The sequence below is a fragment of the Phalacrocorax carbo genome, chromosome 21 (assembly GCF_963921805.1).
Source record: "Phalacrocorax carbo chromosome 21, bPhaCar2.1, whole genome shotgun sequence".
NCBI classification, from domain to species: Eukaryota; Metazoa; Chordata; class Aves; order Suliformes; family Phalacrocoracidae; genus Phalacrocorax; species Phalacrocorax carbo.
In genome coordinates, this window is record NC_087533.1 from 4315822 (window position 1) to 4334374 (window position 18553).

The 18553-nt window shown below is 44.0% G+C and overlaps 1 protein-coding gene across 5 annotated transcripts in view; it reads right to left on the reverse strand.

Annotated features, from left to right (window-relative positions):
• The window catches only part of GRAMD1B (GRAM domain containing 1B), a 103596-nt gene that overhangs the window by 40024 nt on the left and 45019 nt on the right, over positions 1-18553 (reverse strand). The window contains exon 1 of one of the 5 annotated variants that reach the window (XM_064470930.1): positions 8512-8664. The exons of 3 other annotated variants lie outside the window; for them this stretch is intronic. Coding sequence is in view for 1 of the 2 variants with exons in the window: in XM_064470928.1 (XP_064326998.1) it covers positions 8392-8402 (11 nt within the window). In the remaining variant the exon portion in view is untranslated. Of the gene's footprint in view, positions 1-8391; positions 8665-18553 lie in introns of those variants that run through there. One more of the 5 variants, XM_064470928.1, reaches the window with a different exon arrangement.

Here is an 18553-nt window from a genome sequence, read left to right on the forward strand (position 1 = left end):
TACCTATGAGAATGAACTAATTCTCTCCTGTCAGCTCTAAGAGTTTAAAATTATGATCTGAGCTTAGAAAACCTAAACCTGCGCTCAAGAATGAGGGAGATGTCAGTGTGTTCTTGATACAGTCTCACTCTGTCCCTCCTTTATTTCGTTTCAGCAAGCATAACTATTCTCAACAGGATGCACAAAAATGGAATAATCTTTTAGAAAACACTCCAATAAAGATCATCAAAAATAATGGGGCACTGGGAGGGGAGTCATGATGACAGACAATGCAGTCATGATTTCCTGTATCAAATCATCCTTTCCCACACCAGTTAGAGTTGGGCATGAAAATGTTTTGCTATAACATAAAAGCTTTCATGATTCAAAAAAGAAGTTCCCCTTTCGTAATGGGGACAAGCAAGACCTTTCAGAGTTTTATAGAAATAATGAAACATTTAGGAGAATAGAATCTCTCATCCCGTATCTCCAGCAAATACCCTAACACCTAAATCAGTTACATACAAGTATACACAAAACAGGAAAACTCATATTTCCCTCACTGTTCCTTCTCTTTTGATGCCTCTTCTTCCTGCCAGACTCTTCAAAATACCACAGGCTACATCCATTTTTCCCTGTGTAACTCATTTCCTTCAGCAGTCAAATCTATTTATGACCAGCTCGAACATCTCTGAGGCCTTTCCAGCTGGTACTGTTCAACTCTGCAAGCTGCAGGTTACAGTGGAACCTGGGCTGATCCAAGGATGAACTTTGTGCTAACTCTGCCATGCTGAGTTGTTACGGTACCCTGTTATCTTCTGAGCATTAGAAAGCAAGCCATATCTGAGTGACATAAGAGCAGGCAATAGAAAAAAGATGAGGGAATTACAACTGTAAGGGGCTGAATTAAAGAAGCTAGTGTGCCAAAACTCTTAAGGGCTATAATTTAAGCTCAATTATATACAGCAAACTCAAGTTTGCTTCTCACAATGGGATGTACAGTGAGGTAGTTTAAAATGGATCACTTCCTTTCTGAAAATCCAGAAAAGTTGAATACATGCCTGAGGTTTCATTAATTCTCAGATAAAAATCATATCCACCTCTTTACTCTGAAGATGCCAAAAACATTTTACAAATATTAGTTAGCAGATACGGGTAGATAATGTAATACACTCCTCCAGTAGTTATCAGGTTTAGTTTGGTTTAGACCTGCACAAATTATCCTCTGTTTGCTAGCTGCTTGTGTTAACGCGCAAGTGATGAAACTTTCCTTAAACAATTCGCAGAAAGCCTACAACAAAGTCGCTTATGCAAACAATAACAGAAACAAATTTCACACTCACACGTGCAACAAGCTTGCAATTGGCAAGAACAGTAGCATGGCACTTTGCAGAAAACCCTTAGAAGACATTTTCAAGAATATGAAGTGTGGAAGTTCATATGGATAATAAACAGGCTAGAGAAACTGGGTTTGCATAATGCTTTGTAAGCAGGGAGAAAGATGGATTAAAGTACAGGCTCCACTCTGTTACCTATCTCTACTTAACAGACTGACAATCATATACATATAGAATAATAAAAAGCTGCTTGTTCAAATGCAACCTAAACCCCAAGTTAGCTCCAGTGCGAAGACTGGCAGAGTAATTCCCACCCTTAGCTTGTTTCTTTACAGTTCACACCGAACAATGGCACACCTCATGGGTGAAATATGCCAACAGCATACCGCATCCTCCCTTTCGCTGGTCAGGACACAGGAATACTGAATACTAACTACATGTGCAGCACAACTGTAGCAATATTCAAGCTTTAATCCCTCCAAATCATATTTGAAACAAAACAAGAGACTGAACAACAGGTGATCTGGACCATTCTCCCAGCAGCACTGCCTGCAACGGTTTAAGTATATCGTGAAGCAAAATTATCAGGGTTTTTTTAGCTTACTGAAATGTTCAAAAGCATCAGGTTTCTTCACAGCCTTTCAGCTGATCCTGTTAAAATGGGTATTTCACCTTTTCTGTCCTCCTGCTGCTGCTTCTCCTGGCTAAACTCAAGATGTACACACTTTTTTAACAACCCAGCATAGCTGCATCCAGTGTACCAACCGCAATCAGCAACTACGTGCATGTGCAGAAGGTGCTGTGCGAATGGTACTAAGACTTGAAGTCCATCAGCAAGGCTTCCAGAAATGGAAATGGTTTTTAATTGCCATTCCTACTGTTAAGGACTCTAAATTCTGAGGCCATACTGCTCCTGCTTGCGCTGTGTTATTGCTTATCTGGCATTACATCACATTTCCCAAATCGTGCCCCCCCAGCATGCTTGATTCAACATAAACCGGTTTACCTGAGAGGTCCGCAGAAACAGAAGGCACAAATTTGAAGCCAATGTTCCTGAGTCACATATCACTGCACTAAATTTGTTTTAACAGACATACTCGTTTTTCCTCTACAGCTCTACGAAACCTGAATTATCATGCATAACCTCCCTCTCATTTTCAGTTCCTATGAGTCCATACTCACAAGTTTCGCTTTGAGTTTCAGCTTCAAGAAAGACCAAGTCAAATTCCATCAAGGTTTCGCTTGCTTTCAGGTTATGGTTATGAAAGAGCACTGAGTTTTTACCGCTTCTAAAGTAAAGCACAGAATAACCTGTTCAAAACCCAGGGTACAGCTGCACGACATGCATGTGAAACTTGGATGAAACTTGCTAAAAGGTTCGCTACTGTTTTACTCAAATTTTAATCAAATGAGAAATGAGACAAATATTGCCTTTTGTGAGCTGCGATAAATACATGAATACTAGCTCCAATACATGCTCACCCACACACAGGCATGGAAGATACATTCTCAGTTTTCACACACATGCTCAAATCTGGCCATACACACCTAGCACAGATACCGCTAAGCAGTGTGTAGCTACGGAGGCCAATTCAAGCTCATCACCCAAGGCTTTGCAAAGCTCCTCAGGTGGGTTTTTCAGTCACAGCTGAAGGCACAGCAGGCACAGCCTGCGCTACTGCAGCTACACAGGAGCAGCATCAGCACTAACTAGTTCAAAGCTGGCATGTATATGTTTGTCCAGGCTCGTTTCACACTACCGTAGCCATATGTTTTGGTGCCAGCTCTGCCAAGCACAACCTCAGGCAGGCTCCTGCCTCCAGGTTAGTTTTCCAGTCACTTAGCATCTCTGGCATGCTTTAAAAAACTAAATCCATACACACATATTTTGTTAGGTATGTATGGATTATCACCTTTGCAGAGATAGAGGAAAAAAGACAGCTTCAAGGGTGCCTTCTCAGGCTCTCCCTTAAGTCAGTGGCAGAGAGCTGATCAAACTCGGGATCTGAATCCAGCTCATACTGTCTGATGACTGGGCAATGATGAATATTTCTCACACGAAGGACTCCATGGGCGTGCACACAATGAGGAATACGAAGAGTCTGCTAATTCAGCTACTCATCTCTCCAACAGCGAGGACAGGCACAAAAATCACAAGCCTGCAGCTCCGTCCCACTCACCTCCCCTGCCCTGAGCCCCTCAAAACTCTCACTGCTCCTGCTCAGTCCCTGAAGTTTGAATCCCACCCAAGGCACAGCCATGACGAACGCCTTCTGCAGTTGCCATAGTGACCAAGGCCTGCAACTGAACCAGGAATCAACGCCTGAAATGCCAAAACGGCTTGACCCACTTTGAAAAAAAATAATAGTAATAAATAATGCTTTACAGACCTAATGGACCAGAGCGCATTCAGGGCCTCACACACCCCTGCAGCGTGGCCTTTAGTAGATGGAACAGATGAAGTCAGGGACAGAACACAAACAAGCCCACCTAAGCAGCAGCCCCTTGCTCCTAGGTGAAACCCCTGCATGAAGTATATGAAAGCACAGAAGGCAGAGTATGTCTTCTTGGCTTATGTTCATACTGTGCCTAAGAGAAACACCTCGTCTTATGATCGGAGCTGCAGTAAAAATAACATGCGCAAGTGTGACGCGTCTAGAGAGAGGCCAAACTCTGTTCAGTCACACGGAGGACAAGCCTCGATACCTGGAGCTGCATAGTGAAGAACCGAGCTTTGCTTTAGGTGGCGGAAAAAGAACGAACATTTAGCAATGCCTGGACAAGCTACCTGGTCACACCCTACTCTGAACACTCCACAAAGCAAGGATGCAAAGCAAGACGCAAAAAGGCCAAACTTCCTCTTCCAACAGAATATTTCCTGTAAAAATTTGGACCAGCTGGTGAACAGAGACTTCAAGAAGCAGTAGCTTTTGGGAAAGGCTACAGTCTGTATTCCACAAGCTAAGCCTGAGACTTGTATAGCTATAAAGGAACCCTGAGGGCTCTCTGCAGCGCTCTATCAGAGAACTCAACAATAAACCTGACTTTGTTCGAGACTGTTAAATAAATTCTGCATGAATGACATTCAAGCCGTCTTGAATTGACATGAATGTCTGTCCATCCTACCAGATATTCTGAAATAATCATTCTGCCTGCCACTTCAACACAGCCATCCGGGCTTAAGACAGGCACCCTGCAACAGTTCTTTCCCAAACCACATGTGCCCCAATAGCCAGCAGCCATCCTCCAGACTCAGCTTGCAGAAGAGCAGCATCACAGTACCTGTGCCTACACTGTACAGCAGTGGCTTGTTGCTCTCCTCTCAGGTAGGGGTACGCACAGATTAAGACAACACACAGCAAATCCATTTGAATCTGCCAGTTGCAGGATGTGAGTTAGAATCTAGCCACACGTAATCACCATGTTACCAAGAGTACCAAAGGTTTTGTAACAAGGGCGGCTCATCAGAACATGTGGCAGCTTCAGGCACCCTGTGCTCCCTACCTTCATTGTGATCACCAGCTTCTCAGATGGCAGCAGCAGATCAGTAATACCATTTCCTGCAGTATATTTCTAAACCCCTTGGACTTCCTAAAGAAAGTCCTGATCTGGAAAGCTAATCGGCAGCCTCCAAGTCCACCCCAGTTCTCAAAAGAACTTGCTTTACAGAAGTAAGTCTGCTGAAGTTGCTCACATCTCCCTGCAGCCCACAGCACCTACCTGATACTAAGCTCTTCAAGGCCCAAAACTGGGCTTACTGTTGGGCTTAATTCTAGAAAGTGCAGGGCACTATTTCCCCAAACAAGCAGAGAACTTAAGCACATATTTAACTCTGTACGTAGACCCACTGAAGTCTATGGGCTGTGCAAACAAAGTCAAGCCTGTGCTTACATGCTTCCCCTAAACGAGAATGAAGGAGATTCTCAAGCATAAAACAGAACTCTACTGATAAAGCCTTGAAAAGAGCAGAAGAAGCTACAAGGTCAAGAAGGCACCTCAAGCCTGGCTGTAGTACAAAAGGAGTTAATTCTCCTCAGAAACAGCTAGTAAGAGGGTTAATTACGCCTACAAAGATACTTTTCTGTGATACAGTCTGACATCAGTGGAAAAAGATGAGATTCAGAAACTCATTATGCAGTCTACCAAGCAGCAAGCAGATGGTAACAACTTTTGGTCATCACCAACCTACACTCACTTCAAATTGATAATCCAAGAATGAAAACCTCCATATATCCTCAAGCAATTCCCTGGGCTTGCCATTGCTCTGCAAGCAATAACAAAATGCTCACTTAACTTACATCTCCTAGTAAAAAAGACATTCAATTAAAAAGCAATGACACCTGTAGGGCTGTACAGAAACTGAGCAGTGTTTCATGACAATTGCTTTAAAAAGAATAATAAGAATAGTATACTTTACACATGTTTTAACAGAAAAGTCCATCCTTGTCAAAGATCTACTCTGATTATTTTGATGTTTCACAGAATGGTGTCCCTCCTCCTAGGACATTCAATAGCATGTTTACATATTCATGAGAGGAAAAATTAATGCAATTATTATGCTTCAGGGGATTAGAAAATCACTGCAAGCATCAGGAAGAAATTTGCCTTCTGCCCTGCACTGCAAGGTTGATCAAATGTATTATTAACGATGCCATTGTCTTTCTCTGAATCATCTGATACTGGTTACCACTAGAGACAAGACTATCAACTCTGATGGACAAACGGTCTGGTACCTTACAGAAACTCCCACTGTGCTGTGTTTGAAACAATCCTTCCGCTGCTCCCTTCCTACTTGGAGTTATTGCAAAAATCCCAAGAAAAAGTTGGAAAATGCTTTCAAAATAGAACAAGACAAATCTTAATAACTGTCAAGTAACACAACAGTCATAATTTAGAAAGCATGATTAATGTCCAGAGAACCAACACATGTTATAAATCACACACCATCACCCCTCCATCACACACACATTAATATTATTCCACTTGTTCCAAAGGAAAACAAACCACATGGAACAAAGTATGATGGATAATACAATGAAATCAGGGAAGCAATAAAGGGGAATTAATGCAAAATAGGAACTTCACATCCCTCTGAAGCTGATGGCATGCCTGTCTCAGACACAGCCCCAACATGGTCACCTGCACGTCACTCAGTCTACGGCTGTACATCCAAAGGAGGAACAGATACGGGCTTTGTTTCCTCTCCTCCCCACTGCAATGCCAATGGCTCTTGTAATTAACAGCAAGAATTACAATATCTGGTGCTGTCTTCAAAATCTTAGAGCCTAGAGATTTCTGCCCATCTCCTGGTATAACTTCATCAAGGCTACGTGCATCCCAGGACCTTATCCCGAGCACAGGTAGCGTCCCCCTGAACACATTGCAATCTTGTGGCAGAGGTTTTATAAACCACAGATTCAATGTCTAATGAAGCCTCACACCACATATTATCAGCGACAAAGCGGGGGTGGACAGGGATATTGTGTATCTCAGGAGAAGAAGACAAAGCTAGAGCTTTACGTCCTCCCACTCACCCCTGCTGCTCATCAGCATCAGCTTTCCTAAGTTAATGGTAGATGCTGTGATCTTCAAAGCTGGGATCAAATCGATTTCTTTTGCTCATGCCTTGATGTTTCACCCCTTTACCATTCTGAAAACAACAATGCATCAATTTTATGTTCCCTCACCCTGAGATCCTCCATGCAATCTCTCTCCTTTGCTCCTACCATGCAGCAGCACTGTCCAGCTGAAAGTTAAAAATAGAGAGGACCAAGGGCTGCAGCCGATACTGGGAAGAGCCAGACACCCTGAGTGCAAGAGTCACAGAGTCCTTTGTCCTGAGGACCTGGTTCAGGCCTGTCCCCCCACATGGCATACGCTCCCTTGCTTTGTCCAGCTTTCTGGTTTTCAGTGGCATGGCAGTTGCGGGCTTCCCATGGCAGAATCTTAGGCATCAGAAATTACAGCACCGATGTAAAATATATCTCTGAGATTCAGCTTGAAGTTTCCTTCTATCCTACTGAGCCAAAATCACAAGCTCCATCCTAAATCTACCAGCTTCAACAGGAATAGATCCTCTTTACTGAATCAGTGCCATGATGGATAGGACAATGCTAGCTGCCAGTAATCTAAGAAAAAGCAATTTTGTAGTGAATGGGGATTCATCAGATTCTCACTGCCTATAAAGACACACAGTGCAATGAGCCCTCATTTCCTACCGCGCTCGACTGCCCCCCCAAAAAAAAAAATCCCACACCAAAAAAAAGCCACCTGTATAGACTCTGGAGGACAGCCTGAAAGAGTGCAAATAAAACAAATTCTGTCCCTCCCCATCACTGTAAATATATAAACACAGAGAGCAAAGCAGAACCAAGACATCAGTGTGCATGCTCGGAGCCCTTTTAAGTGCAAGGGAGCACATGGGCAAACAAATACACCATATTTCTGCAGCAGCTCCAGCTGCCCTCCTGTGACGCATGGCCAGTTCATCCAACTTCAACCCCCGTCTGCCTCCCTCCATATACCCAGATGTGAAGAGAGTAATAACTGCCCCTTTGGGGATGGGGGATGGGGGAGACAGTAGGCGTAAAGGGAAAAGGAGGAGGGGTGAGGGGAATGAAAGCAGAAAAAAAAAAAAAAAAACAATCCGATTTGCTCATCGGTTGTTTCAAACAATCGAAAAGGCTGCTTTAGCAATTCCGCTGCAGGAGAGGTAGGGCGCGTGCATGGGGGAGAACAAGGGAAAAAGGAATCGGCCTGTGGAAAAGAAACGAAGCATCTCTGCAACATGATGTCACGCTGTCTGCTTTCAAGTCCCCCAAACAGAAAGGAGCAGCAGCAGCAGCAACCAACATGGACTCCAGAGTTAATCTGCCTTGAAAGCGTATGTCTCAGAGGGTAGATCTGCTCGGCAGACCTGTGCTGAGCGCAGCACGTACAGCCCTTTGACTCCGTCTCACGCACATACATGCATACATGCACGCGTGTGCACACACGTTCGGAGACGGCAGACAGCACACGGACACAGGGAGAGGAAGAGAGGCATCAGCAGAAGGAACAGGAGAGTAACACTAACCTGGTAGCCATTAGGGACCGTAGTGCAGCGCAGAGCAGCTAGGAATTCATTCATTCATGCACTTGCGTGTGGTGGGGGGAGAGCGAGGGTGGGCCAGCGGTGAGGTAGGAGGGTACTCACCTCCTGCACCATCTCCGAGCCCTTCTCAAAGGGAAGAGGGAGTAGGGGGTGCCAGGGGCTCCTCACGGGCACCCAGAGCCCCCTCTCTCAGCTGCCTTGCATGCTGCTCGGGCTCCTGCCATGGCTCAGCCTCCCTTCCTCCCCCCCACCCCGCTCTGCGTGGTTATGATTGATTGTGCGGCTCGACTGAGGTCTGCGCGCCTCTCCCCTGCGCTGCCAGCGCTTTCACGCACACTCCTGCACGCGCGCACACACACACACGCGTGCGCGCGCAGGCACGCAGCCTGCGGGCTGCGCTTTACATAAGGGGGTTGCATTAATGCCCTCGGTACTCATGTCCGCCAGAGGAAAAGGGGAGAGCGCTCCTGCCATTTTTCCCAAGGTCCTCTGATTATACCTGCCACTTTTAGATGCTGTTCGTAAAGTCTGGCCAAGCCTACAAGTTAAGATCCTACAGGTTGAAAAAAATCATATTCCTCCTCCCTGTGTACACACTAGACCATTCACACATGTTAGAGAAAGTTTTGAAACCTGTAAGCGTGTCAATGCAAGAACAGTCAGGAAAATTAAACCCTAATTAACTGGTAAAGTGGATTACCTAAACTGAATTAAACACCGCAAGGACACACTTGTTCAGAATTAAGGTGACCTCAACTCAATTTAGCTTGCTTCTTCTAGGAAGCTAATTCGGTTTCATTTTTTATGTCCATCCATGTGTAACCAGGCCTGGGATTTTTAAAGAAACATTATCAAGCAGGGTTTACGACAGCAGTATTAGTACACAGCCTTTCTTTGGGGGCCATACACACCACTGTATCCCTACACACCCGCTCATGTTTGTGTCAGAATAAGGAGAAGGGTTTCAGACCCTCTCTCAAGGGTTCTCACAGTACAATATAAATTATGTAGCCTGAAGGATGAAAAAGAAGAGAGCAAAACAATCAGCTAGCTTGCACTTTTCCTTTCAGTACATGACACCAGACCTCGTCTGTGCATGGAAATAGTGTAGAAGTGATCTGGAACAGATTCCTGTACCAACACCCTTGATTTGAAGCACAAGCGTCCACACATGGAAGCATTCTGGGTTCCTCTAGGGCTTTAAATGTGAAATAACTTTCCAGCATAGACAAGCCTTGAAAAGCACCCAGAGAAGCTCCTGCACCAGTGTGGCTACAGTAGTTTAAGATTTTACACCTTCTATTCCTCAGCAGCCTCTTCAGTATACTTTCTCATCACCCACCTCGGATGTTTATTTTCAGAGTTCCCTGTGGTATCAACTGAGCCAGGCAGGCAACTCTGGAGTATGATTCAGAACACTTAAGTCAGGAGTCTGACTGCAGCCAGATGTAAATGCTGCGAATGACCCCTTCAGGGACTTACTGCTCCCCACTGATAACAGAATGAGCTGTGCCTTAAGTGATGTAAATACTCACCACTTTGCCCTTTGCTTTCTTTTGTTTCATTTTACCCTTTCCATACACAGAGTTGACCATTTTCTCTTCTCTTTGGAATCAGTCACAGCTTTCAGTGCTAATGTCCCAACAGAGCATCTTTCCAAAAGGTTGATTATCCATCATTTCGCTATAATCAAAATCAGCGGGAGCAGGAGGGGCTCTGCTCTTAAGAATCAATGCTCTGCACAGCAGACTCATGCCACTATGCAATTCAAATGCTGCACGATTTTAAATTGAAAATGTTATCACCATACCCCTTTTTATCAGGATAGTACAACAGTACAATCATCTTTTTCATATTACTCGAAGAATACACGTGGGTTCACTGTGTATATAGCACTGTTTTAATAAATGCATTGCCCCATTAAGAGATCCATCAGCTTGACGTCAATTTTGTGACATCCCTCCTGTGAGCAAGCTTCTTCACCTTCTCTGTTTACAGTGCTGCCAATCACAAGCATTTAAAACACATCAACTTTCACCCCAAGCATGCAGCTGGCACACAAAATCTAATTTCGTAAAAGCAAAACTGGGTTTTATTCCTCTGTCTTAGCACACATTTGTTCAGGTTGCGTTCTCAAGGTCTTCTCTGCGGTCATGGGAGAAACTTCTGTTAAAATGAGAGTTTCCCATATAATTACATATCTACAAGTGTTGGAGATTTACAAAGAGTACGAAACACATTGAATCCATAACACAATCACAAGAGCTGATAACAATACTTGTCGCTTCACCCAGTAACATCTGACTTCAGGCTTTAAATCTGCAAGTTCCCATAAGGATGGAGCTTTCTACCTATGTGGAAACGCACCGCCTCTAACTGGAGAAGTTGTAAAGCTCGGTAACAACTGACAATGAAGAGTTAGGGCCAAATCCCACACCATCTTGTCCTCACACACACTGGTCTTCTGCTAACAAAGAACTCTATTAATTTTGCAATGCCCCCTTCTCAAGACTTTAATCTCCAATTCATTGGACCATGTGTCAGTGTTTATGGGTAAACCTGGTGTGTTTTGCAAATGGAGAATTCCACATTTGGTGAGGTCTTGTGGTCCTCACCAAAAACATGGAAGTATTTCTCCAATACAAACCTACGGACGAACAAGCGTACAGCAAAATCTCATTATCCAGTCAGAAAAACCAAGGTGATCAGCAGAGCCACTCTAACTTGCACCTTGACTTTTCATTTTCATATGTGACCATTTCAAGTGCTTAGAAAAGTTTGTGAACTGGTGAATTTACAAACATGTTTAAAGAAAATGGCATGTAACATACAAGCTTTCCTATTCCCTGTGTCCGATGCAATGGTACCTCCATGTCCAGGGATGGTGATGATTCCCACTGAAACACTACATCTAGGACTGTATCCAGTTTCCATGCGTGAACAGTACAGATAAACTGGACAGGGTTCAGAGAAGAGCAACGAGCAATAAAGGTAGTAGCACTAAATCCATTCAACGCAAACTGGAGGTCAAGGAATGACAAGCTTTACATGATCATCAATTGTTAATGATTGTCAAGTGTGATAACACCGGGTAACAGATGAAAATGCAACAGTACCAAGTGCTGAAAGCTGAAGCCAGACAAATTCTGACTAGAGGAGAGAAACGCTTTTTTGAAGTAAACAAAACTTACCACTGTAACTAATTCAGGGCTAAGTTATTCATCTGTGGCAAAAAATATTACGCTAGGTTTTGTGTTTTGCTGAATACCGTTCTTTACCACAACCAGAATCAATTCAGGCAAGTTTTATACCTTGCATTCAACAGGACTTAGAAGAGAGATCTGAATGGTCCCATTTCATTTTACAGTCTATGAATCTTTCAGTGTTTTTTTTTTCTTATGACTTTCAAAGATGTATGAAAATAGTTGGAAGTGTGATTCTCAGCCTCTACATATTTTTGTATGTTTTGTCTGAATGACTACTAAGGTTTGAACAAGATAGTATTTTTCAATAGTCACACGAGAGCTACACTGACCCAAAGGCTCTGATGAAATTCAGTATAATGGCTACTTCAGATGTGGAACCATGGAGAACACGCAAAGGCTTAAAAGCATGAAGTGGTGATGAAGTGGTAGGATAGATTCAATACATGAGTTTAAGACCTACCCACTCTTCAGACTGTCAGGAGAGAAGATGAATCAAAAGGAAAGTTCTGCTTCCAAAAACACTGTAAGAGCAGTAGTAAAAATGCACGACTGAGAAAAGCTTCTTCGGCTTATCTGGGGTGGTGTGCAAAAGGCAAAGTTATGGGTAACGTGAAAAATCACGCAACACCTCAAATGTTTTACAAACTTTATCAGATCTGCAAAATTCAACCCAGAACTCTCGGCAGGGCAAAAACTCTTGTTACATTTCTGGGTCTTTGCAGCACCATTCATGTCACTATGAAGGCAGCTTGCTTCATGGTGATAATTCTTTGATAATACTGCACCAAGAAGAGGTGCAGTATTCAGGGGCGTTTAAGGAAGCTCTTCCAAACTTAAGCTACCAGTTCCTGTTTTGTTCAAGAGCTGCAGAACACATTTTATGTCAACTGGGTTTACTTGCACATGTGTCTCTCAGCCCTTGCCCTGGTACCGGTGTTAAAGAATCAAGACAAGCACTAGGGCATTATTTCATGTATGAAGGACAGCTTTAGGAGGGCTTGAGTGCTGAGCTATTCACGGCACAACATGGTCACACACTGCAGCCCCAGATACTACAGGACTACCAAGCCCTGCAGGAAAGTGAAGAGTCATACATCACGAGCACTCCCTCCAAAGATGCTCTAATTCAGAGCACGCCTATCTGTGGCAGGCTCTTCAGTGTTTGTGCTGACAGCACGAGCTGTGTCTTTACTGCCTGCGGGGCTGGTTTTTCTATTCTACTGTCTCAGACCCAGCTATAACACAAGCATACTTATACATATTGCATCTCTCAGGTGAGAGGAAATGATGCGCTGTCCAAGTAATTAAAGCCCGGAGCTGACAATAGACACACACGAGACAGTCCAGCACCTGAATGTCCAGGCCTACAGAGCAACAAGTGGGTTTGAGATAAACTCTATATCCAGCTAAAGCAGCCCTACCCTCCCTGTAAGCCACGCCAGGGACACAGAAACAAACAGCAGTCATTAAAAGTCTGCCTGCGAAATGGCTAGGAACAACAAGCACCTGGATTTCAAAACACATTAAGGTTTCTCATTTCCCCTTTCCCAATAATTCTTTGTCCACTTCTAACACCATCTATTCTGAAAACTTAAAGCCATTGAGACAGATATTCCCCAACACCTCTCCTTTTCAGCTGACTTCAGAACAGAATCGGGGAACACTTACACTTTCATAGCACTTCTGGCCTTCTGTTCAAAGAGACATAAGTAATGTCAAGAAAGCGTGTCTTCAGGGAGTACTCAATGTAGTACTACAACCTCAAAATCTGCAAGTAGGATTAGCAGTAGCGGGTAACTGACATATCTGAATGGTAATTAATATTTTCCACAGGTTTAATTTTTTTTGCTTGTACCACTGTTGGAGCACAGAATCTGCTTTTCTCCTAGACACCATCTTTAACTAAGAACCTTTTTTTAAATATGTTTTTGGATATCAAAATTCAAGATATATTGATATTTGCTTTTGAATGCACAGCACTGTACAGGCTGAGTTGTCCATCTGGGACATGTGGTTCTGTTTGCTAGCTCCTGCTCAGACCATGGAATGTCCTTCCAGCCTCCAGCATACAAAATGGGTGCTACTCTTCAAACCCCCCAGTATTCTCACCCTATTAAGCAATAAGAAGCATTGTCAAAACTCTTCCTTCGCCCTTACAGAAAATAGGCTCCTAAACAGGTACCAGATCAAGCAAAAATCTTTTTAGAATGCTCTGAACTGACAATGGCATTTTCATGGAGCAAGATACAGTGGCTGCTAAGAGAGTGTGGATTCCTACAGTAGTGGGGGATGGAGGAGGCAGGCAATCATGTGCTCAAAGGCATGGGGAGGAAGAGGGGGAGGAGGAGAACAAGGAGAGAGAGAACAAAGTGTCAACATCTTAACTGGGACACACAAAGAGCCAGTTCTTAGTAAGAACTTAATCCAGGATTAACAAGAGGTCAGCTACCTCTGCAAGGAGACTGCACTAAAAGGAGCTAATTAGCTCTCCTTAATTGCACAAAAGAAACCACACAGAATTAAAGACATTCACAAGTAGCAGATCCCACCTCACCCAGGAAACAGAGCCCTACCTGTTGTCCTCAACACCATGCTCAAACAATCAGCACGTGGAAAGCCAAAAGCAGGAAAGGTGAAAAGATATTAGGAGAGGCTGTGGAGAGCTAGGCTCAGCATCCCCAAGTGAAGTGTTCGAGCAAGAGCGGGAGCCTACATCACACTGGACATGCACTTCAGCATAGCCAGTATCTTTCTAGACAGTTTCTTCAGCAACCACTACCATCACATGTGGAACTGCCCAAGATCCCTATGGTAACGAGCTATCACTTTCATAAAGAGTATTATCCATGAGGATATTTAATGCCATTTAGCCCTCTAATTCAATGCAACCTCTGAAAATGAGGAGGAAGGACAGCACAAGGGGAACCAGTCAGTTTTGCTCTGTAGGCCCAACTCTGCCCTACAGCTTGAGACCAGAGTCACATCCCAACATGGGTAGGCACTGCATCCTGGTCAGGGTAAGCAGAGAGCACACAGCAAATGCATCATGAATCATGGGCAGGTAACAGCTCCTGGCCTGGAAATCACTAGTTCAGGATGATGCAGTGGAAAAGGCTGGCTGAGCTGACCTCCCACAAATTCTCTGTCTTGAATTTCTAATCATATATTACAAAGATATTTACATATCCTTAAGTCCCTGCCAACTTCGACTTGATACTAAATCCATCTCTTTTTAACTCTGAAATCATTATATGCTCTGTTCTAGTGCACAGACGATAAGCTGGTGCATATTTTACCCCAGAAGCACTTGTGCTGCACTGACAGATAATGTATACATCAGCCCGTGTACTTGAAAATGAAGATTAACAAGCACATCAATAACACTAACAGACGTCTCTGAGATCAAGCACTAATAAAAGCAGCTCCCATACGTATTTGTTTTACAGCACCATGCTGAAGGCTGGGCAGCTTGCAGACAGACAGGGCCCTCACCCTGAGGAGCTTACTTAGGCCTTACTTAAGCAAGACTTCATGCGTACAGTGAAAGGCTGGAAGACGAGAGGCCGCATTGATTTCAAACCCTACTGCAGTGAAGGGAGCCACCTGTGACCACCAGGGTCTGAGTGCACCCCAGATGCAAGAGCAGTGCCTAGTTTAAGAGAGGATGAAGAGAAAAGCAAAACAACAGATTGACCAGGGAAAGACTATCATACGCACAAAGAAAAATCACAACCGAAGCAGGACATCACCCACTAATTACAGGTCCCTACGGTATCGTTATAGTACTGCCTCCTATGTATCCTTTCGGGATGGAGTTAAATATCATGCCGTTGTACTTTCAGTTACACTGCAAAGGTAGCCACCAGGGGTCAAGCCACAGCAAAATTTCATCCCAAACCCAACACAAACAAATTACGTTCTTTGGATACCACTCTGAATACAAAAAAGCCACATCCCTCTCATATGCTGTTCCTGTGCAAGCTCAGCACAAAGACAGAATTCCCTGACATCTGGATAAAGCTTCAATAGCTGCCATTGGAGAGAGCAAAATGCACATCGGCTGTTCTGTACCAGGGGCTGGACTACACCCGGTCTCCTGGTACAGACAATGCCCCACTCCTTCAATCCCCTCCGCTTTCTATTCCATGCTGCGCTGGGCTGGAACAGCTCACACCCATCAGTAGATTTAGGAACAGAAGGAAGAGGAAAAGGGCACTAAAAGGGTCTGATCTCTTTCTTTAGCACGGGCTGGAGCAGTGTGCGCTTCTACGTCATATAACAGTTACAGTTATGCCAGCTGCTTCATTCCTCCAGACTGTTCCAATCTCTTTATTCCAACCAAAATCAGCCTTCTAAAAGCTTTCCCCCAAAGCACTACCCATGACGACCTTCAGGTTCCTCCTGAGCTACTTCTGATTTGCAGTCCCAAAACCCATTCACACACATTAGATTCACTCTTGCTTGACCCTTTCTTCCAGGATGGGCTCAGATTCCTGTAATCTGGGATCACACAGAATCTGGGCTCAACCCAGGAACTCACTAACACCACTAAACTGCTACTCAGTCCAGCCCCTACTCCCATGAAGACAAGACATTGCTCCATAAGAGCCTTGCTCAGCTTCTCCCCACACACCCCTATCCCTTCCACCCCACTTAGATTTCTCCGTCAAACCCTCTGTACCTCCGGCCCAGCCCTGCACTGCATCAGGGCATCCTTTTTCCTGAGGAACTGCCTGAACTCACGATGCATGCACAAACACAAAGGAACCTGCATCCACTCGAAGGAGTCCTCCTGCCTGCCCGGGAGACAAAAAAGGAAGGGCTAAATGATTGCATCGCCACCTGTTACCACATCGCATCTCCCGGGGCGCAGCTGCGTGTCTTCCCTGCTCCTCTGCTCTCCGATTCTGAAACCACCATTTAAACTGCAGACAGAAGCAATTTTGCTGGGGGAGAGATCATTAAACCATTCAAGAATCTTACTGCTCCGATGCATTTTATGGTCTCAAAAGTAGTTGACAAAAAGATTCCCCGTTCTGATAACAGCTTGGCATGGCTGAAACAAAGCCTTCTTTGCGACTTGCTACCCAGCTCTGGCATCTGAACTGGCTGCTGCCCACTAGAAAGAAAAGCACCCACTGTCTCTTTAAGAATGCCCTGCAGCCCACATCAGTAGAGCTCCGTTAACCCTGGCAGCTCCACACTCCATTCACTGATGACAGCCATGAAATTTCAGGATGACTTCTCTTCTCCTGCTTTTACCTACCTGTTCTACTGCCCTGGTACAGCTTCTCCATGCTGTTGCATGTCCCTGGCATCCCAAACATTTTTGCAGGGGCACTTGAGCGCAGCTTTATTAAATATTCCTGTACTCCCCGCTATAAAAACCACCAGGAAGTATTTCTGTGATGACAAAGGAGCAGAGCAGTCAGCGTGGACCCAAGTATCCCAGTTACTTCTAAATTCAACTTCTTTACCCCCACACAAAGCAGTCTGACTACTTAGTCATTTCTACAGACATACTAACTCTTCATCTTGGTGAGCTAGAGGGACTACACACCCTTCTCTAAATCTTACCAGACACTACACAACCATCTACTTCCCTGATACAACAGCAGGTAGCACAGCTAGCAACAGGAGAAATATTTGCCTTCAACACATGGGTATTTTTAAATATAAACTCTTTGAAAGGCCCTCTTCTACAGGGAGGTTATAAAACGCAGAAGGTAATAATGTGACTCATATTGAGAGTGTATATAAACACACATACAAAAACCTGCCTCACAAGAAAAATAAACGGAGACTGTGACTGTTTCTCTTCTGGGCAAAGCATGAAGAATGCTACCCTACCGCTGTCCTTGATTTTGCACCTACTCCAAACAGGCATAATGGATGAAACAGAAAGTCATGCCCACCAACTCCAAGAATTGAGAAAGCAAGAAAGCAGCACAGCTCGACGGTGTGCAGGGTAAGAGCGCAAAGCAAGTTAGACATTCTTGCAACGTGGTGCAGGAAAGACTAACATGATTCAGAGCTGCATAGTCTGAGCAATCCTATCTCATGGAAGGTGATAAAATATTTGCTCTCTATGATCAGTTAATCTCTACAAGGAACTTTATTATAAGGGTGCTACATAGCCAGAGGGATATTCTTATGGAGCAATAAGTTCAAAGAAAAGAAAAACATCACAGAATTCCTGAGGCTCGTTTATAAAACAAAACTTGAAGGGAAGTGAAGCGGTCAACAAATATTTGAAGAATGTAAATACCAAAAAGAAAGAGAAGCTGTATTAAAAGGTTTTATAGCAATGAGTAATGCGATTATGCTAAATTGAGGGAAAAAACTACACTGATGTCAAGTCCTTGCAGTCAAGAGCATGAGAGAAGTGGTATAAACCCATTCACTTGCCACATTTATAAACAGCATTAGGTAACCACTGATGAAGACAGAACAGGGAACTGGCCCACATTGGCAGGACCACGTATCAATTCCATCAAGTTTTTTGCTGCCTCTAGTTCTGCTTTCCACAATTTTCCAGCCGGCAGCAGCCCAGTCCCACAACTCCTTGGTTACTGCTGTTTGCTAGCCATGCAAGACTCTAAGGTTTGCATTTGGGTGGTGTTACAGCTGTTGGAGCACTACAGTTTAGAGAATTGCTTTCACTTGCCATATTTTTGTTCCCAAAACCTCCATGTGAAATGTATCCATACAGTTTTGAGCTTCATGAGGGAAATCTTGCAAAGCAACATCTAAATCATCGGAAGTTCTTAATCTGGGCTGTGATCCTTGAAAGAACAAATGTCCTTATGACAATTATGTTCTTTCCAAATATGAGCAAGACAGGTTGCTTTGAGGCAATTATATGGATCCAGCCTGCAACTTTGGACAAATCATCTATGAGAATTGCAGGGATATGGCTGGCCAGTTTGCATTTCTGA